Here is a 21,585-nt window from a genome sequence, read left to right as displayed (position 1 = left end):
TCTTTGGCCAGAATTGTGACAATTCAGTATTTTTTGGAGCATTTTGGTCCATCCAGAAAACCATCTGCTTGCCCAAACAATCATCTGTTCAGTCAGAGGAGGTGAGTGGAAAGAAAGAGGAGGAGACTGGTTTATCTCATTGTTTGTGCTTTTCTGACCCTTTCAGCTCTTTTCAGCTTGTTTCACTCCCATCCTGCCATTGCTGACCCTTGTGTTCAGCAGTGAACAGTGCCTACACAGCCCAATCATCTCTTCTTCCCATGGCAATTATTATGTAGAGCTCTCATTCTTCATTTCCTAGTCCATAAGACTGTTAAAACAGACCATGGCATCATCCTGTTGCATCAATTTGTGCTGTCCCAGGCAGGTCCTGAGTTTGCAAATGGAAGAGACCATTTCTATAATGTAGCTTTGGAAGATGAAGCAGTTTAACAAAATGAGTGTGATTTGTTCCATGGTGGACAGCAATCTTGTTTTTGTTCTCTGTAATTCTACCAGCATAGTCTCAGATCAGGTAGGGCTGAGCAGGGTAATGAAAAGAGTCACTTAAGCTCAGTGGCCTCCATGTGTTGGCTGTTGGCATCTAAAATATCATTTTTTAGCCTTCACTGGCCTGTGGGCCACAGTTCTGTGCATGGCAGCTGAGCTGCTTCCACTCAGGGTGGGTGGATTGCTTGATTACAAGGTCTGGATGCCCTTGATGTCAAGGAGGCCTGGGAGTTCCTACTGGACACTGGAGCATTCATCATTGTGGACATTTAGGGCTCTGTTTCATTACCCACATGAAGATTTGTAATACCCAAGACATCCATGGCCATGGCAGATACAACACAGTAACAAAAAGAGATCTGTGTGCCCCTGGAGCAGCAGCTCATGGCCAAACTGGATAACCCAGTTCCACTCAAATGGCAGTGGGTGCCTGTGTTTGGGCGGCTGAGCAGAGCCAATGAATTAGGATGTCTAAATCCATAATGGAAATACACCTAGATATGAAAAACTGTGGAAATCATTTTACCCTTTCCACTTGTTTTTCTCATCACCTATATTCTGGGGATTGTGGAAATTGTTCTTTCTCCTTATTTTTCCTCAGGACCACACATGTGAGAATGTCTGTGGGCTTCTGGCTCTGTCCCACAGTGGGCAGCAGCAACACACACAGGCAGCAGCACTCCAGCACTTCCCACAGACAAAGCTTGAGTGATCTTACCACCCTGGAATTTCTGTGTTGGTTTTGGCAGCAGCATAATAATGCCCTGCTTTTTCTGGTGTCAGCACTCACAAGCCCATGAGTCAGGGAAGTTGTGGAATTGCTGAAATTGCCAACCTAGAGCTTCAGTATGGCTGGTGAGCAGTGGAAAGTCCTGATGCTTGTCTAGAGCTCTTTGCATCAGACATGTAGAAGCATGGCTGGGAAATGCCATGCTGATACTGTGATGTCATGGACCTGTGCCTCCTGGAACACCTGGGCAGGACTGGGAATCCCTGTTCTCCTTGCAGGCAGGAGAGGGCAGTAGTAACACACACATTGACCCATCTGTCCCTGTTACCAAAACTGACTGCAGGAGGATGTGGCCTTTCTATTATTGACAGACCTCTCTGAGCAATTTACCTGGTGCTTTTATCTGATAGGACAGGGAGAAAAGTAGTTTTGTTCCCAATAATTTCTGGATAACAGCCTACAAGCCCGAAGTTCATGGGGGTTAGAGGCAGGGCACGCCCATGATACCTCATCTCAGTAGTGAAGGAGTCTGAGAAAGTGGATATGGGGTGGTGAGAAAGGATAGTGAGGCTCTTATGTGCCCCTGAGTGGCACAGCCTTTGGGGACAGGACATAAAAGTGACCCCCCAATTATTACAACCCATGGCTTTGTGATTTCTCACTAGAGCCAGGGAAAAATGGGGAAGATTTGCATCGTTTTGGTTGAATTATGTTCTGTAGATGGGAAAAATCCTCATCTGGGAGGCAGGATCTTAAGGGGCTACACAGCAATGGGGAGACACAACTTGCAGAGAGGAATTTCTTCTGGCCAGCTGCTTTATTTCCATGCCTCTGAAACCCCTGGAGCCCTTAAATGTGGATAGAAGTAAGAATAAGATGATATTCCACTTACATTATTCCTTTTAATGTGCAGGGGAATTAGAAACATGGTATATGAGGTCTCTCATCACATTCATAACCAGAAAATTCCTGCTGACCCACATGGTGATGCTGTTATCATCCCAGGGAAGGACCACAGACTATATTCATGGGATTCACAAGCATGAGATGTTTGAGTGCATCTCATCCCTGGGTCACTGTCAGTGCTCTGGGTACAAGAGGGACACCAAGGCCAGGAATCTTGCCAAAGCAGAATTGGGATACACAGGCCAATCCTCTTGCTGGTCAGCCCTTCCCCCAAGTACAGGGAAATTCCTCCCTGTTGGATATATCACAGCCTGGAAGAGTTTTCAAACACTTCCAGCATGGAGGGGATGATTTGAGAGCTCGGATTTGTGGTCTCAGTTCTACTTCAGCCTCAAATACGAAACTGCAGTGAGCACAGCAAGACTGTGAACGTGTTCAAGGTTACCCCACACAGTCAGACCACACACCTAGGGCAGGTCTGCCCTACTCCACACAGACTATTTATTCCTGTTTCCCATGGCTCACGAAGGCTAATTCTTCCCTCATCAAGGCTAATTAACCTAGAAGAAATGTTATCCTAACATGATGTTACTGCTCCAGGGAGACGAGTGGCTTGTTTAGAGTGAGGTCTGATGCCTCTTTGTGTCTTTAATGTCTTTAGCAAAGCTCCCCTGCTGTTGTACATTGTTCCAGTGCCTTTGACTTCAGGGGAGCTCTTGCAGTCTGCATCCAGAGAGGATCTGTCCTTCTGCAAACCAGCTCTCCCCCAGCAGACTAATGATAATTATCCAACAGTAACCAGTACTTCAGCAAAGGCTCAGATCTCCCGCTCACACACAAACAGGAGACAAAGCCATTTCCATCCCATAGATCTTACCATGTAATAATGTCCTCTGTTCTCATCTAAACCAAAGCATCTGGGAAGATGTGCGCGCCCCCTTAACCGCAGGCAATGAGAGCGCAGCCACTAAAACCCCACTGCAGTAAATCAGGTCCCTCTTTCAGCATCTCTGAGGAGGATCTCACTCACCCACAGCCAGAGAGCGCTGCTGTGATAGCAGCCACCACAATCCCAGCTCCATACTCCCACTCCTCCCTCCCCCAGCCCACAGATCCAACATGGAGAAGTGACAGACCAATTTCTTTTTTCGCTTCCCCTCCCTCCTTACTTGGTCGCTAGGATCATCTTTTTCCTCGCTGTCTGCTCTTTCTGTTCCATGTGCTGTCTGGCAATGTGCTCTCCTACTGCCTTGGCAGGGAACTCTGTTTCACAGGTGTAGCCGAAATCTCTGGCCAAATGTAGTGCTTCCCCTGCGGTCAAACAAAATGGGTCAGTCATTTCTTAGGGTTATTATTACCATCATCATCATTATTATATTGTTGTTATTATTGTTACAGTTTATTACACTCTTTGGAAAAAAAACCAAAACAACCCAAACATTAGCAAATCACTTCTGTAGACAGCGATTCTCAAGTTACACATTTCAGCCCAATTGGCCTGTTGATGTTTAGGCATCAGCTGGTGCCAGGCAGAAGATAGGAAGGATATTTCTCTCATCAGATGGAAAGATGTCTCTCTCAGGAGAAAATACTGGCTGAGACACTTGGCCCTGTCTTGCCACCAGTGAGTATTGGGCAGCAACCCAATTTTGCAAGCCCTGTTCATCATCAATATTCAAGGTATGGAAAAGAGCAGAAAGGAGGAATAAACAACTTTGAAGATCTGAGTCAGCCTTTGGTGCTTCACTGCCTGTGTCTAATGGAAGAAGAGCCCTCTACCCCAGGAAAGACCCATGGGGATAACACACATTCCAGTACATTTGCTTAGAGGTTAAGCCAACAGTACAAGTGTCCCACACCAGAAAAGAGCAGACCTCAGGGGAGAACTCAATAAATAATCTTGTTTCCAGAAGGATTGCAAACAAAACTGACCAGGCAAAACAACAAGGGAAAATTATGAAGATGGCAGTTGCACTGAACACCTCTCTACCTCACTGCAAAGGCTGAACACAAGAACTCAACTCTGTGCTGGCTGCCAAACGCCTCTGGAAGGGCAGGACCCTCTTCACTAGCTTAGAGAATCCAGAATTTAATTTTAGGGTTTACTGAACACTCTGACCTGCACGCTGTGACTCTGACAACCTCAGTATGGGATTTATCTGATCAAAAGCAGCTGCCTAGATTGTGAACAGCTGTGCCTAAGTTAGTTTTGCCTGGTGGGAAATAGGCATTTCCAGATGACACTTGCTCTCATTTCATTGCAGAAAGAAGAAATAGGTCAGCTACCAGAAGCGTATGTTGAAGCACATCTGCATGAGTGACTAACAGAGATGTGCTCCAGAATAGTTTTGGAGTTCAGGGGTTGTGGGTTTTTCACTTTTCTTTTTTTTTGTTTCAGAGTTGTGTGTTTGATTGCCATCAGGAGAAGCGGCATTGGACTCTGGCTCTTGAAGTTCAAAAGGCTGAAGCTGTCAGGAGGGATACAGGACATGCACCTCCTCACTTTGAGAATATCTGCAGTGGAATTCATCAGATTAAATGTCAATATTGATGTCTGACTTAATGCTTTCAAGTCAATGGAGACAAAGTAGCACTTGAAGCATGTATCATCCTATACTAGAGTAGAAGGCAAAAGGGAATCAGAGAATTATGGAAAGTCTAGATTAGAACTCAGGAAATCACCTTCTGCTGACAGCATCACCTTAGATGAGGTTATTCAAGGCTTTTCCAAGCCTGGTTTTGAATGTTTCCAGCTATGGAAATTCCACAGCTGTTCTGAGTAACATAATAAAATGTTAATTATTAATTTAACTTCATTTAATCATGAATTTAAATCATTAAACCCAGAAGTGCTGACTTCTCCCTATTTACTATGATCTGACATGAGAAGGTGCAACTGCAGTGAAGGTGGGGAGATGAATCCCATGCTCAGCAGGGCTTGGTTAAGCCAAGGAAGAGGAGAAGTTCCATGGAAACAGTGGTCCTGTGCCAGGGACAGTATGAGGAATAAGAAACTGCATGCACTGACCTCTACTTGAACTCCATTCTCCCTCTTCTGAGATATTATTGTCTCCCCTTCTGCCACTGGAGTTTTCATGGAAAAACATCTTTTGATTCCACAAGAAAATACTTTACTGTGTGTTTGTCTGCCCCAGTTTATTCAGGTAGTGACAAAATTCATGCACCACTCCCAGGAAATCTGTTTGCTGATACCAGCCAGCTACAACCTCTGCAGCTGTAACCAACTTTACAGAAAAAATTGAAGATTATAGTCAAAATCATCTGCTTTCTCTGGATTTTTTTTTAAAACATGATTTTTCAGTATTCCTAAAAAGAATAAAGACATTAACAAGCAATCAGTACCCCTGAGCTGAAAGGAGAAACAGTTTCCACTTAGTTTGCAGCTTCTACAAAAGTAAAATAATTTCCAGTGAAAGCAAAATGTGTTTCAGTGATAACAGAGAATCAGAACGAACAGGCATAGAGCTGACTGATTGCTTTGTGCTTCAAACATCTATCCAGGCTTCTTCATGGGAGAGAAAGGGTGCAAATTTAAGCCATAGATTTTACATTTCTGTAGAGCAGTTTCAAAAGGTCTATTTCAGATATGCTTTTATTCTTCCTTAAATAAAGACTTGCAGAATAAATCTATTTCAGAAGAGCACCAGGGTTTTCTTTTCAACAAAATTCTGTTAAAATACTTTGTAGGTTTATCTTCATTCCAGCATGGAAAGAAAATAAAAGTCAAACCCTTTGAAGCTGTCATCAGGTGGAATTGCAATTTTCCAGACAGCTTCATCATGGTCCCAGTCAGTCCCAGTAACAGTACAAGGAATGTAGACAGCAAAGAATTTAAACATTTAGCCATTGGAAAAGTGTTGGTTTCTTCAAGACAGCAGAGCTTTTTGTGTTGAAATGTAGGCATTCATTTAACATGATCAAAAATTAAGTGACTGAAATGTGAATGTTTCCACTTACTGTTAGAAAAAAAAGGGAATTAAAATTTGAATTGTCATTCAAATTTATATTTATAAAGATCGTTTATATTATTTTCTAGAGCTGAGAAAATTATACTAAACTGTTCTGATAATCTGAGAAAATTATTCAAAGGTATAAAACCTGTCTGGAGCCGGGGTTGTGACTGTGATATAAAACCATTTGAGCAAAAAGAAACAAAATTACTTATCTCTTCATGGATATAGATTGGTAAAAATGTAGATACAAATGTAATTACTGTTTTTAATGAAGTAATAATTAAAATAATTTAAATTAAAATTGAAAATATTTTTTGCTGGAAATGGAAAGCTCACATATACTAAAAATGCATGTTAGAGCTATGCATATTTATTCTTATAAGCATGCATATGCTATAAGGAGCAGGCATCCTGAATTCTAAGTACAAATTCTAAATTAAAAAAAACTTAAAAATTTGGACTTGAGAACACTCTGCAGAGCATAATTTCTCCTATCTCATTGTTAAGCAAAGATGTAATTTCAAACCAGGACCAAATGATAATTTGATATTTAGAAGTGTACTGTGATATACTTTTTTTTTTGTGACTAGATATCCCCTTGATTACTGTACAGTAGATTAAGTCTGCTTGGTGGGGGAAAGTAGTTTATACAGTGTCATAGAATATGTTGTTTCTTTTTCTACAGCACAATTTGGACAAACATTTACTTTGGGAGAAAATGTGTAAATGTTGGAAATGTGGATGAATTGACCTTTTTCTTTTACCTTAGATTTCCAATCTTCTGCCTAGTTGTTATTTATTCCTTCACAGTAGGAATCACGATAAAGGTAGAAACAACGGAAACCCCTTACTATTATAGTTACTTGCTTTGTTTCAATGTAAATTCAACCTAAAATCCTAATCCTAAAAACCAATTTCTCCATGTGGAAATGTGGATGAATTGACCTTTTTCTTTTACCTTAGATTTCCAATCTTCTGCCTAGTTGTTATTTAACTCACAGTACAATCACAATAAAGGTAGAAACAACTAAACCACCTTACTATTATAGTTACTTGCCTTGTTTCAGTCTAAATTCTACCTAAAATCCTAATCCTAAAAATCTAAAATCCAGTTTCCCATTGTGGAAATGTGGATGAACCAACCTTTTTTCTTTTACCTTAGATTTCCCATCTTCTGCCTAGTTGTTATTTACCTCACAGTAGGAATCACAATAAAGGTAGAAACAGCTAAAACCCCTGACTATTATAGTTACATGCTTTATTTCAATCTGAATTCAAGCTAAACCCCAATTTCCCCGTGTGTGACACCCCCAGCTCTTTCCTCCTGCCAAGATAAAGAGAAATGCTGGGAATCTTGGACTCTCCTTAAACCCAGCTCTGCATCTCCTGCCTCTCGTCCGCAGTTTGACAATTGACCAGCGAGCTTTGCACGATGGAAAAGGGACAAGTGCTGGAGCAGAATGGGCAGGGAGCCTCGGTGGGGAGAGCAGCACCTTGAAAGGTTTCTGTGGGCAGGTGCAAGGAGCAGAGTGAGGGTCCCCTGGGGCCAGCAAGAGTGAGAGCTGCTCCGATGAGGAGTGAAGGCAGGAGCTGTGTCCCCAGGAGAGGGACACTCGGCATCTGAACCTCCCACTCTCCTCGGCTGAGCCTCCTCCGGATGCTCTACCCGGCAGAAATGTTACTCAGGGGGAGGAGGGACAGGCGGGAGGTGGAAGGAAAGTTTATTCTATTTGTAGGGTGAGAAGGGAGGAGGAACAAGTGGAAGGATGTTTAAACAAAGGCTGGTGGGGGAGAAGTGTGATAGTTGAGAGCACGATGAAAAAAGAAACCACTGACCTATTTTGCTCAAGAGTTTTTGTCCCCAAATGATGAATGTCATTAATTCTCTGTCTAGGAAATTTAGTGTCTTAATCAGGTTTGACAGAAAAACAAACTCTAGATTTTTTATTAGTTTTTCTTCTTTTTTTTTTTTTTAATCTGATGGTTTAAAAATCATTCATGCACTGCTTTAACCTGCATCTGCAATCACATTTATGCCTTGTTAAGTGACCCATTCAAACAGAAGGGGACACATCCCCTTTTTCACGTCCTTCCTTGCTCCCGCTGGACAAGCTTTTGACTCTTTTGAGCCCACAGTAAAGCTTAGCCTTGGAAATACTAGTACTTGTCTCAGAAGACTTTATTTTACAGCTATTATGTAGGAATCTTCCTTTTGGAGCTCGTAAGAAAAATGACCTTTCCCTCCATCCAGTCCAGGCACTAGAGGGCATCCCTCGCCTGCAGGTTACACAAAGATGTGTCCCCAAACTGCTCAGGAGAGCCCTGCAACACTGACTTCACCCTCCCTGTCTGCCTTTCCACTCGTGGTGCTGATTTATGTGCATGACAAAGAGAACAGAACTGATCTGTCAAACAATTCTTATTTTGGTCCCTAACAAAGACTCTAAAGATGTGACCTGATCCAGCCAGCAGTAAGCATCCTGCAGCAGAGCAGAACTCCAAAGAGAAAAAACTTTGCAGAAAACAGGAGGCCACAGAGTAATGTTCATAAAATCTGGACCTTCATGTGACAGCCAAAGCCTAGAAATAAATTTCAGTTCCTCCTTGAGTTTAACAGACTCCCCAAAACTCAATGATTTCAGTATGTTTTAGAGGAAGAGAAGTATGAGTCATGACAGAGATTTTTGACTTGGTTTGGTCAATAAACACAATAATGCAACTAGTTATGCCTTATCTTGTATCACATAGATATCCAAGAGTTTGGGCATGCTTTTATATTAAAGATATATTAAAACCTCAATATATTGAAGACTGGGACGACTTGTAGTAATAATAAATTTGGAACCATCTAAAGAAGTCAAGAGTGACACAATTCTGGGTTCTTATGAGAGGTACACAAAGTGTACTTGATATTTTAGAGATTTAATAAAACTAACAAATTATAATTATTATTTCTATTTCTGTATTGCTATCACACAGAAAAAGCTCATGTTGGGAGTTGGAGAGGAGGGTTTGAATCCTTCTCTCTGGATTCTCTAAACCACAGAATGAGCCTGTGTCCTTCCATTTCTGCCTCCTCCAGCAGCAGGAACTGATGAAGGATGGTTTTCCTTTAAGAAATTGTGCTGTAAGTTAGTTCCACTTAGAAGGAATATCTGCATGTCCAAAGTGAGAACAGCTTATACTACCAAGAATTCAATGAGCACCACCAAGTTTGACCCAGAATTGGTTACACAGACAGGAAATGAGCTTCACTAGGTTTTCTGTGGGAATGTTAATATGGTGGTGCCAGTCCCAAAAATTCCATGGGATAAAATTCACAATTAGCATATCCAGGCAAAAAGGTCTCTGCCAAAGTGAGCTCAGGCGCATTAGTATTTGTCTTTAGGACTCACAGCAAGGCAAGGGAAAGCAAGGCAAGTCCAAGAACAGAAGCAACACCTTAGGCTTGAAAGCAGGTTTGTTACTGGCTTTGAATAAAGGACAAGGAGGTGGGCACAGCTCCATTCCTGGGAAGCAGGAATCTAACCCTGACTTAGAGTAAAGGTTCTCAGCCATCAGCCCCAGGTCAGCAGCTGTCAGACAGGTACCTCCCTCTCAGTCTCTTCTGATGAATGAACAGCTGGTCACATAGAATCCCAGAACCATGGAATGGTCTGGGTTGGAAGAAACCTTAAAGATCAGCCAGCTCCATACCCTGCCATGGTCAGGGACAGCTTCCACCATCCCAGGCTGCTCCAAGCCCTGTCCAGCCTGGCCTTGGACACTTCCAGGGATCCAGGGGCAGCCACAGCTTCTCTGGAAAATCTGTGCCAGGGCCTCACCACCCTCACAGGGAGGAATTTCTTCCTGATTTCAGCTTAAATACATTTCTCTGTTTACTAATAAAACCCAGCTGTGTTTATTCTACTCTGACCTGGGATGCCTGAATGTGGGAACAGCCCTTGCTCCTCTAACTTGGTACCTTTTCTAAGACTGTAACTCCATGAGAGGTTCCTCTTGCAAGCAGGTGTGATATGTATATAAATACACACCTGTATTTCAGAGCAGCCCCACTGAACTTCCCTGTGCTCAGTGACCCCTGAAAATCTCAGTCTCTTGTCATAGATGCTGAAAATCATCAGTGTTGAGGATTCAATGCTATTTCTGCCTTGAAGAGTCTCCATCCTTTGGGATAATAAAAAACTCAGAAAGTCCTGAGCAAGCTCTTCTAATTGACCCTGCTTTGAGCAGGAGGATTGGCTTGGGAGATCACCAGAGGTGTCGTCCAGCCTCAATCCTTCTGTAATTCTGTAATTCTGTGGTAATAGGTGCTGAGACCTCAGCCTACTTGCCTAGATCTGTATGGCCCTTTCAGGCTATGATTGTAGAAGGTATTGACCTTTAGGATGAGCTGAGTTCTCTCAGCATCAAGGAGGAGGGATCTGAAATTCCCAGAGCTGCAGCTCACAGCCAAACAACAAACTGGGTACTTAGTGGATTCACCCAGAACAGAAGAGATGCAGGTAGAGTTTCTTCCCTTTGCCTGAGGGGTTTGAACCTGCATCTCCCAGCTGAAGGTTTGAAGAACCTGGCAGTATTTGGTGAATGATATTTAAACAACAAATAAAGGCCAAGAAAGTATCTCCTGAGCCTGTCTAGATATTATCTGAAAACAGATTTCATTCATTTATGTGTGTGGGGAAAAGGCTTGTCTAAATATTATGCTTTCTTATGGGAGACAAAAAAAAAATCATCATATTTTTGGACCAGCTCCAGGAAATTCATAAGTTAAAAAAAAAGAAAAGGAGGATAAACAAACCTACTTACAGAGTTAGTATAAGACATTCATCTCTCTCACAAGAACACTCAGAACATCGATTTGTAAGCACAAATCAATGCTGAGGAAACTGCAGAACCAAGACACTTGCTGGGAGCCAAGGTACCTCAGAGTAAACTTCCATTCTGCAACTCACTCTTTCTGTGGCTTTAGGCAAGTCAGGTCTCTTTATACAAAATACAGATTATGGAATTTAACCCTATGGCTGAAAAGGGTTGCATGCCATGAAACATTTTAATTATGGTTATATTATATTGCAATATTAGAGACCCTACCTTCTACCAGGGAAGTCAGGAGTGTGACATTTGCTGCTTTTCTTCTTCCTGCAGGCAAATTTAGTCCAAGTCTGTCTAATTTTTCTCTCAAGCAGCGTCCTCCGTTCTTGGATTTTGCTCTGTCATGAGAGAACAGCAGGAAAAAGAGATATTTGTCATTATTCTGCACCTTTCCCCCATATAAGCCTAGAAATTGTGCACACTTCATTGACAAATACGTGGGGTAGTGCCTGCAGTAGTGACATCCATGGGAAATATTTCAGAGCTGTATTCTTAATTTCCTGCTTGCTCTAGGTGATTCTTTAACATCAGCTTTTTGGCAGAGTTAGAGGTTGTAATGCCTGTCATGGGGGCATCAGATCTTCAGGCAGTTTCCACCTAGTGGAGCCCAGTGTCCTGATTTGGGCATGACACCTGGGGTAACAGTGACTAAATGTAAATATTGACAGTGCAAACACTTACACCTGATTTAGCCAAGCCAGGCTCCAAAGACAAATTAGACAGAAACATGACCTTAGAATTAGATTAAACAGATGTCCACAATGAGTGAACTTTACTCATCTGGCTTGTCTGGCTGTAAAAGGAAGCCAGATAGCTACTTAAATGTAGATATCTATATGGAAACCAGCTCTAACTATCCCTCTATAATTTATGTAGAGACCTGGGCATTTAGAAATGTTGTCCCCTAAGCCCCAAACTCACAAGTAATAAGGCCAAAGCAATAGGAAATGCTGAAGCTAAAATCTCAGCCGACATTGGTTATCTGTACCCCTATGCCAAACATCTATATCCCATTGTTCTCACAAAATGGGTCCTGGTGTGTCCCAGCTACTTTTCTATAGTGTTTGAGGCATTTCAGACAAATTCACTTATGCAGCAGATGTAGGTTCAAATTCTTCCTCAGCCTGAGGGAATTTTAACCTGTATCTTTAAAACAGATGCAGCAGTCAGCTGACAGCAAATAACTAATGTTAAAATGCTTCAACAATGAATAAAACAGTGACTGGAACCCTGATATCTCCCATCCCAAATGAATGACCTGTCCTTTAATTAGATAAGAGTCTACACCTTTGCTTTTTGTACAAGAAATACATAATTAACCCCAAACGAGATTGAAGGGTCCACAGCTTAGAAAAAGTAATCACTGAGTAGCAAAAATAATTAGCTAAATACTTTGAGGTTCATGTTCAAGTTCCTTCAGGCAGAGGAGGAAACCAAACACAGAGTATCACCATTTGGATGTCTGCTTTTATGCATTAAAAAATAAAACAACTTTGGCCACATTATTTGTCAGAAATATCTTCTGAAAAGATTTTTTTTCTTTATTCAGAAGAACACTTTATTCCCAAAGCAAGCTATTTGGGAAGATAGGTAACCAGTGACTGCTGACAGGATGCAGAAACAAGCCTTCAAGGTCTGAGGCAAACAATCAATGCGATTTTGTTTTCCTACATCTTTCCTGGTCAAATACACAGTACTTGAGCCTGTTCCCTAGCTGTGAAACCCTCAGTTACAAACTGACCAAATCTCTTCCCTTGCTCTCTCTGATTCATAAAACTGAATTAGCACATCCAAACTGCAGACAGGGAGGAGTCCCTGGCTTTTGCAAACTCCTAAACCATGCCAAGGATTAATTTGGGAGAGGAGATATTTATGGGGTGGGTCAAAAACCTGTGGGGATCATTCAAGTGTTTTAACAGAGGAGAGAAGTGAGCCCCCACATTCAAGTCGATGCCCTTGAATCCATAATAGCTTGCACTGTATTGATGAAATGTGCAGCACGAGTATTTAAATGAGAATTAGCTGAAGGTTTCTCCAGGATGAAACAAATAGAGGGGAAAATTTTGTTGAATGTAGATTTTGGATCCCAATGCTCATAGAGGCAGTTGAATGGGACTTACACCTTGGAAACAATTTATAGTCTATAGTCATTATTCTCCAAGATGTGTCAAGACAGCTCTGGAGTGCCTGCATGTCTCATGCTGGTTAAAATGACTTTCAGTACAAGCAGGAGGATCAGTGTGGCCCTCAGTGCCAGCAGTGAAATGGCCCATGACTTTGCAGCTAGTTTTGATCAAAGGGTGTTCAAGCAGCTGATGCCATCTGAGCTGACGCCTCAGGGACACCGTGACTTAGACATGCCTGGCTGAATTACAGTTTCCTCCTGGTTTTCCTCTTGCAGTGTGAGGCACAGTCTGCCCCTTTCCTTCCTTCTGCTCCTGCTCTCTGCAGGTGTCTGCTCTGGTCAGTGAAGGGTCAGAGGCAAAACTTTACCTTAGTATTCATTTCTCCCCAAATGTGTCTCACAACGAGAATAGTAAAACCAGATTATTCTGTCTTTTTTGCACTCAAAAAAACATGCAGAGAAAGGAAGGAAAAGGCATCTCTACATCTTGGTGTTTTATTTTTTTGTTGAGGGAGGGCTGTAACTACTGTAAAACGATTTGCTTTAAGACTGTTTTCAGCAAGAATTTAGATTTCTAGGTCTGGTGAAATTTTCCACACATTGAATTTCCTCCTTTTTTTGCTCAAAACAAGTCAAAGCAACATCTATCCACATCTGATGAGTAACTGAACAGAGGTCAAAAAAATCATTTTGATGAAAAATGTAAACTTCCTTATTTATTGAAAATTCCCCAGTGTTCCCTCCTGATCCATCCCCTTTTGTTCACCTCAAATGTGACCCTTATCCAAGTAAGGAAAAAGAATAAAACCTATCTGTTGAAAAGAAATAAAATTACAGCAATTACTGCATTGCCTAGGAGTTGTTATCCTCACCTTCAACTTACCTTCTCAAAATACCTCCGAGGAGGGAGGCGTTGAGGCATTCTGGTGGTGAAAGGCGCCTCTTCACCTCTGCAATGGTCACTTTGTACTTGGAAGTGGAGCTGAGCAGGGACAAGCGACCAGGAACGGAGCAGAACAGGTCAGTGGGGTTGACAACACAGGTGCCACCTTCAAAAAAAGGAATTAAAGTGAGGGAAGCCTCCTCTTCTGTGTTTTGGCAAACTCAACCATAAAGAACAATTCCATGCTTCTCTTGCGGTTGGTTTTGTTTGGGTTTGGTTTTTCTTAGGGTGTGTGTGGTTTGGCTTTCTGTAATATTATTGTTCTGAGAAAAATGAATGTGTTGGAATTTCAGTGTGGGAACAGTGAATTATTAGATCTCATAAGATTTACAGTCAGAACACCTTGTTATGGTTATTTGATATCATTTCATTTCATGCTCTGAAAAAATTCCTGATTATCACTGAGGTCTCTCCAATCTAGTATGATTAAAAAAATAAGATTGAACCCTCACTCACAATTTAAAATAAAACCACAGTTTGTGAAAATATTGAGACACTGATTCTAATGAGAAATGTTAAATTTAACTCTCATATCAGTATCTAGAATTACAAAGATGCAAGAACATGGATATGCAGTGATTTGCAGCAAGAACAGCTTTCCACACCTTTGAACTCATAAATTCCTTCCAAAGTTAGGTCAAATCCTCAGCTGATATTAACGATTGAAATCTATTGAGCTACATCAGTTTATCTCAGGTTAGCTCTGAAATTGTTTATTTCTTGAGAGTGTCAATTACTTGGCCTGGGTCTAAAACTGCTGAATGATCACCAAATCTTTCAGTCAAGACTGTGATCAATAACTCCTCGGGCAAATCTGAGCTTTTAACTTAAAGTTAGTATGAGAGAGAGAAAGAGAGAAAACTTTCTCTTCAGCCAATCCAAGAGAGTAGAACAAATTCCCAGGGAAAAAAAAAAAGAAACAATCTTAAGGACTAAAACATATTTTATCACCAAGCACAAAGCAATTTTCTTTGACCTGCCTTCTCCAACCTGACTACAACAAAAAAATTCTGTGGAAGAAATAAACCTTACCACTGCATGCACTATTATTCCCTGGGGGAAAGATAAGAAAAAGAAGAATGAGCTGCATATGACAGGGATACAAAATATCATAAAATTCAATGCACTACTAGAAGGAGTTCAGATGGTTTATGTGAGGATGGTGATGTGAAGACCTTCTTAGAGTAGAATTTATCTGTGCTCATCACTCATGCTTAAAGGAGGCATACTGTATCTTTTAAAATACCCTGATAGTTTCTTTTTTCCTGGGAACATCTTAATCTTTTTTAACTACAAAAGCTCACTTTGCTGCACTTTAAAATTTTGGCTTCTAACCTAAATTCTATAATGAGAATAGAATAGAATAGAATAGAATAGAATAGAATAGAATAGAATAGAATAGAAGAGAATGACAATTCAAAGGTCCCTTTAGGCAAGATCCTACGCCTTTATCAACTTACACATGCAGCCCTCTTAAAATTAAGGTGACTCTGTTCCACTTCTCACAGAGACAGACTGAAGGATGAACCTTCATTAAATGCAGACTATTGCTTGCTTACATAAGGCAAACAGAATTTCTTTCCAAATATTTCAGTTCTTGAAGGTATATTTAAACACTTGTGCTGACAGCAACACCAGAAAAGAACATCTCTTGGTATCAGTCCCAGATGGGTGAGATCCTGACTCAGTACAGCAGGGTATTTTATGACTTCTAATTATGTTCCAGGGCAGATATTAGTGTCCACTTCTTAGACAGGATATAGAGACAATTCATTCATCACCAAAATATAGGCACATCAAGGGCACTGATGCACATTTTTACACAGCTCAAAGCTACAATTAATAAGCTCATGTGCTCAAACACAGAAATCTGGCGCCACACGCCTGAAATAATTTTGGGTCTGTGTTGTTTTGGTGTGTTTGGGTTTTCTTTGGTAGATTTTCTTTTTTTTTTTTTCCCAGAAACCTGTAAATATTTTCAAGCAACATTTTCCAACTTCTGGTCTGTCAGGTACATTTGTGAAGAGCGTTAGCACGGAGTAGATCTGTTTGTTTGGCATCTGCCACACAATGCACATACACACGTGTATATATATATACGTGTCAAGAAAACAGTAGCACTGTCTACATATTTATTTACTTCAATGAGTCTCTAGATTTTATAACGAGTGAGACTCTACTGAAATCAGTGTCATATTAAAGTTCATCTCCTTGCCAGGTTAAGCGAGTATGTGCACCCTTTATGCCAGATAAATAATTGTTCCTTTAATCCAAAAACCTGTTACCCTGCAGCTGCTCCTACACTAACCAGAATTTACTGGAACACTTCTTATTACTATTTAGTAGAAAGTTGCTGAAATATTTTAAAATATCATGCCCAAGCAACATGATCTAAACCAAAGCAATTCCAGGTGAGCCAGGTATGGGTTAAAAGTAAAAGAACTCAGCAAGTCTATATCATTTGCTTTCCAGAAACATGGGGAACAAGTAGCAAATTACAAGAAGGTAAAATCTATTGCATATAATTATTTCACTCTATTAATTATTCATTGACACAGCAACAGAGAGCGGTATGGTGCTTTTCAGATGAAGATATATCTTTGTCACAAGCTGTGTGCATTTTTGAAGGCATGTATTTCCTCTCCACCTTGGAAAGAGATGGATGAAGTCCTGGCCTTTGCACCAGGACTTCATCCTGGTTTACCAGGATGTTTACCACCTTTCTGTGGTAAACAGAAAAAGGCATAGAGGGCTGCTGGAAGGAGAGGAGAAAGGAGAAGGGCAGCCACACAGGAAGATGAAGGATTAGGTTTCTTGTCAAACACAAGCTTCAGAGTTCATTCCTTCCTTCCTTCTGATCATGTAGTTAGAGTGATTTTGCAAAGCAGCTTAACATGAAGACCACAAGATATGTTTTAAGGTGAACTAAACAGCAGTGGCAACAACCAGCTTTTTTTCCTGTCAACACAATGCCACTGTAGGTGCTGCTGGAAAAGTCAATCCTCGCTTAATTGTTGACCCAATCTTGTCATAACAGAGTGCTTGAGAGGTGGGATGCTAAGATACCAGCAGAAGAAGCAGAAATAATGCCTCAAAAACAGAGTGGAAATAATCTTTTTTGTGAGTCTAGTGATTCAGCCCGGAGATCCCTATTACTCTCAGCAGTTTTTGCTGGCTTTGGACATCTTTGCAGACTGACTTCTGCTGCCAGGACACATAAGAACCCCTCAGCTCATCAAATTAAGAGCCCCACATGCAGAAACAACAAAGAAATCTGCCCACAGATTTCTTTTTGCCCCACAACACTGTGCCTGAAAAGGGAAAGCTGTGACCCTTGCACCCTGGCTAGTTATCCATGGCATCCATCCTATGGCAAAGCCAGAAAATGGAAAAGGAGAGCAGGCAGACAGTGAGATAACTGGTGGGATCATCCAGCTGATTGCTTCAGCAATTTTGTGCTCTGAGCACCAGGTGAAATGGGCCTCTGAGTGTTGAGAAGACTCTCTTTAGGACAACTGTTTATTCCCATAGGGAAATGAACACATGATCTGATCTGACTTCATCTGTTGCCATAAGGTACTACTTTGGAGATGACTGTACATGGTGATGATTACAGCCAGAGATCTGGAAACAGAGGCAGGACAAGATTTCGGCAATGGGAGAATTATAATTTATATTGCAAATGATAGATTGGGGGAAAAAAAAAGAAAGGAGGAAGATTTCAGGCACTCAGTCCCTTGTTTAAGGCTTCTCTCTCATTCAACTCTATTCCATTACTTTATTCATGACAGAGTTTTAGTCTCTGATCTGTCATCTTCATGTTGATTTCAATAAATGCAATTTGTTTTTGCAATAAGCACAAGATAATAATGGGCTGGAAAGAGAGATGCTTTGTGTAGCTGACCTCATTTAAGAGACAGACCAAGGGCCCAAAACTGCTGTGTACTGAACCCCCAAATCACCTCAAGAGAACATATATAACCTGATGTAGCTAAAGATGTTCCTGCTCATTGCAAAGGGTTGGACAAGATGACCTTTAAAGGTCTCTTCCAACACAAAATATTCTATGATTCTAATCTATTATTATTTTCAAGTGAGAGAGGGGAATGACAAAAGACTAAGTTTGTTTTTATTAGTTTACTTTGGGGGCCCAATCTTTTTCCTTCTGACTGACTGGTTCATGCTCCACACAAGAAGTGTCCCCCTTCATGAGAACTGTGCTTTTGCTTTGTTTCCCAAGCCTAGAACAAACAAAAGTTAGGCTATGTGGTACTGGAAAAGGTATTCAGAGCGAACATGGGGAGAGCATTTTCCCTCTCTCATTCCTGTCTCCACATCAAATAGCACACGTGGGTACAAAATGCCAGCACAAGTGATGATGGGTTGTGCAGATGACAGCAGGGAGAACAGAGCCATGCTCTAACCCACCCATCTTGTCAGCACAATGAAAATCCCAATAACACACATGGTGAGGGAGCTGGCTCTGTTTTGGTTGCAGGTTCCCTTTGTACAGATGAAGAGAACAATGGGGTGGCTGGAGTGTGGTGGTTTATTCTGGTTTAGTTACTCGGGCACCTGCTGAAATGCAAGGCTCCCTTACACCATCAGAGTAAAATATTTGTGCATCCTTTCTTTAATAAAATCAACATTCTGGAATATTTTTGTACTTTCCATAAGCAATGTTTTTGTTTTTTTCAGGAATGGCAGAGACAAATGTCCATCAATGTCACTAGATGGTTTTTACACTTTAAATACATTTTCTTCTAAAATATATGTCTATAATTTTGTGCATCCTTACACTCTGCAAGGCCATCTTTTAGTTGTTAAATGTAACAGCCACAATATGACGAGTGTTTTATATTCATTCAATACAACACAGTCCCTTTCTCCAAAACATTCACCTATAAATGTCATGCACCTATGTAAGGAAACATCATAATAAACTGGTGACAACACTGCAGAAGTGCTGTTTATTTTGTTTTTCAGGATATAGACATTTGTGTACATTATTAAGTATAAGTACACCTGGATGTCAACAGATTGATCTTATATAAAATATTAATAGCATGCTATGCTTTTTATTAGTCTATAATTTATATCTACAGGTGCTGTTTGTGGGATCCTCTAGTTTATAGTGTATTTTCTGCCCTGTGCTGAAATTCTGGCAAGTTCAGGCTACGTTACAAAATAAAGACATTAGAATCTGTCTCTCCTTAGCTTTTTTCCCTTATCATGTAGCAAATGTAAGCACGTAGTTATCAGTACAGATTTTGTCAGTACTGTTTAATCCCATTTTCAGTTCCAAAAGGTTTATAAGCAATTTAAAATGTTCTCCAAATTATCCTCACATGACCCAGTCATTAACATCAGCAGCTAAATATTCAAAACTCTAAAACTAATCTACATTTGTCAGGAAAAATAGAAAGTACTGCAATTCTTTTTTCCAGTTATACTTTTAGTTTCATTTAAGTTAACAAACTTTGGGTCATGTTGGTAGCCACATAAAACCAGCTCATGCCACAAAGCCAAACAATTCCGAGATGTCCCTCGCTACAGCATTCACGCCAAGAAAACAAAGACATGCCTGCATGAACAGAACATGAGAAATTTTTAAATACAAAACAAAAGATTCAGTAAGATTAAGGGTACCACCAGCAGTTTATAAGACCAGCCTCTTACCTACACCACGTTTTTAAGGATATTAAGAGCTGCAAGAGTTTTAAGTGTAAGCACGGTTTAAAAAAGAGCTTGGGAGAAGCAAGGTGGAAAACAGAATAATACAAATAAGTGGGTTTGTTACAAGAAACCAGCTTTAAAGATTGTATGAACATGTAAAAATATCTCCTGCCCCCAGGACCAGCCCTCCCCATTATCGAGGTATATCAGCACTGACACAGACCTTCTGTGACTCCTGGGCTGAAGGGTAAGATCCAAACCCTACCCAAAAGAAAAGACGTCTGTTTCATTCCTCATTCCCGTACACTAGGGAAATGTATCTTCCCTATGCCTCTCCAGGTCATCTCTGTGCCACTGGCTTGGGAAAGCTGCTGAGTGCGGCTGGAGAGTGCCCGTGCCCCTGTGCTGGTTCCTGCAGGACAAAGGCTTGGGCAGGCTGTGCGTGGTGCGGGTTGTGAAGGTGTGGTAAAGGGTTGAGGCTCTGCCCAAGGTACCCCATGAGTGGGGCAGAGCCAGTCGAAAGGTGAATCTGTCCCAGGAGCCGCTAGCTGGCTCTGTGTGTGTCCTGCACGTGTTGTGTGTTTGTTGTGTGCTCGCTTGTCGTGTGCTCTTGCACACTTCGCTCCCGGTGTGTGTGCCTGAGTTCGTGGGATTCCAGGGGCAGCTCAGCGTGGTGCACGTCCCGTCCGTGCCTGGCTCCAAAATCTCCGCTGAGGCAGGCAAAGCTGGGACTGTGCAGATCCTGACACCCCGCAGCTCGAAATTGAGCAAAATGCGATAGGAAAGACAGGATACACAACTTCTACCCCAGCAGGAATGGGGAGCAGCACAGAGTCCCAAAGCCAGGGAGAACGCAGCCCAGGGACTTTGCATAACCCTGCTGCCCACCGCCAGAAAATGCACTTTTTGTAGATCAGCAGGGAAAACAAACAAACGACCAAAAAAAATGCCCAAAAAACAACCAAACTTCAAAGAGACAAACAAAACCTCACCGAAAGACCAAACCAAAATAAAACAAACAAGCAAGCAAACAAACAAATAAAAAAAAGCTCTCAAAACCCAGCCTGATCTCTTCGCCAAACCTCTGCCCAAGGTCTGGCCGCGGCCAGGAGCAGAAGATGCTGCCGGCTCCGCTCCCTTCCCGGCCCGGCCGAGTGCTCGGAGTCCGGGCAGAGCCCGGCAAACCCCGAGCACAAACCCCCTCCATCCCCTTCCCCAGCCCCAAACTCCTGGCGAGCTGGAAGTCGCCGAATGATTTGGCTTTAGTCGGCTGGAGATTATCTCAGCTGGAGCCACGAAAGCCATTAATTAAGCCAGCTATTTAGGATTTTTAATGCGATTTAAATTGGCCCTTAGAACAGAAAAGAAAAGAAGAGAAAAGAAGAAGACAACAGCGCTAATGACAGCGCGTTAAGATCTGAACACAATGATGGGCTATTACGGGAGTCCCGAGGCTCTTGTAAGGTTCAGAAGAGCCGGGAAAAGGGAAGGAAGGGCCCAACAAAGGGAAGACAAGGAGGTGATCTGCCCTTCCCTCGGTGGGCTCAAAGCTGGGTGCAGGGACAGGGTCCAGCCGCAGGGATGGATCCTAATCCACACCGAGCCCCGCTCCAGCGCCCGCAGGGGACACGGGAGGGCTGGGGGACCTGGAGGGGACACAGGAGGGCTGGGACCTGGAGGGGACACAGCCGGGCTCTGGGGCGATGTGCTGGGACCGGGTGGGGGTTCCTAGGCAATACCCGGGGAATAGAGGAGGACGAAAGTGGCCAGGGAACTCCAGGCGGTTTGCCAGAACAAGGTGAAAGAAGACGTCTTGAAGGTCCTTTTCAACCTAAATTATTCTTTGGTGCTATGATTCTGTGTCCCA

At 42.0% G+C, this 21,585-nt stretch overlaps 1 protein-coding gene across 3 annotated transcripts in view; it reads right to left on the bottom strand.

The window, feature by feature from the left end:
- Positions 1–21,585, bottom strand: part of TFAP2D (transcription factor AP-2 delta) — a 53,762-nt gene that overhangs the window by 22,524 nt on the left and 9,653 nt on the right. For all 3 annotated transcript variants that reach the window (XM_036380376.2, XM_036380375.2, XM_036380377.2), the window contains 3 exons: positions 13,983–14,148; positions 11,194–11,312; positions 3,295–3,436 (listed from right to left, as the gene is read on the bottom strand). In XM_036380376.2, the coding sequence (XP_036236269.1) occupies positions 3,295–3,436; positions 11,194–11,312; positions 13,983–14,148 (427 nt within the window). The remainder of the gene's footprint in view (positions 1–3,294; positions 3,437–11,193; positions 11,313–13,982; positions 14,149–21,585) is intronic.

Source organism: Molothrus ater, chromosome 3 (genome assembly GCF_012460135.2).
Source record: "Molothrus ater isolate BHLD 08-10-18 breed brown headed cowbird chromosome 3, BPBGC_Mater_1.1, whole genome shotgun sequence".
Classification (NCBI taxonomy): Eukaryota; Metazoa; Chordata; class Aves; order Passeriformes; family Icteridae; genus Molothrus; species Molothrus ater.
The sequence above is the reverse complement of the archived record's forward strand: the minus strand, read 5'-3'. Positions and strand labels throughout refer to the sequence as shown.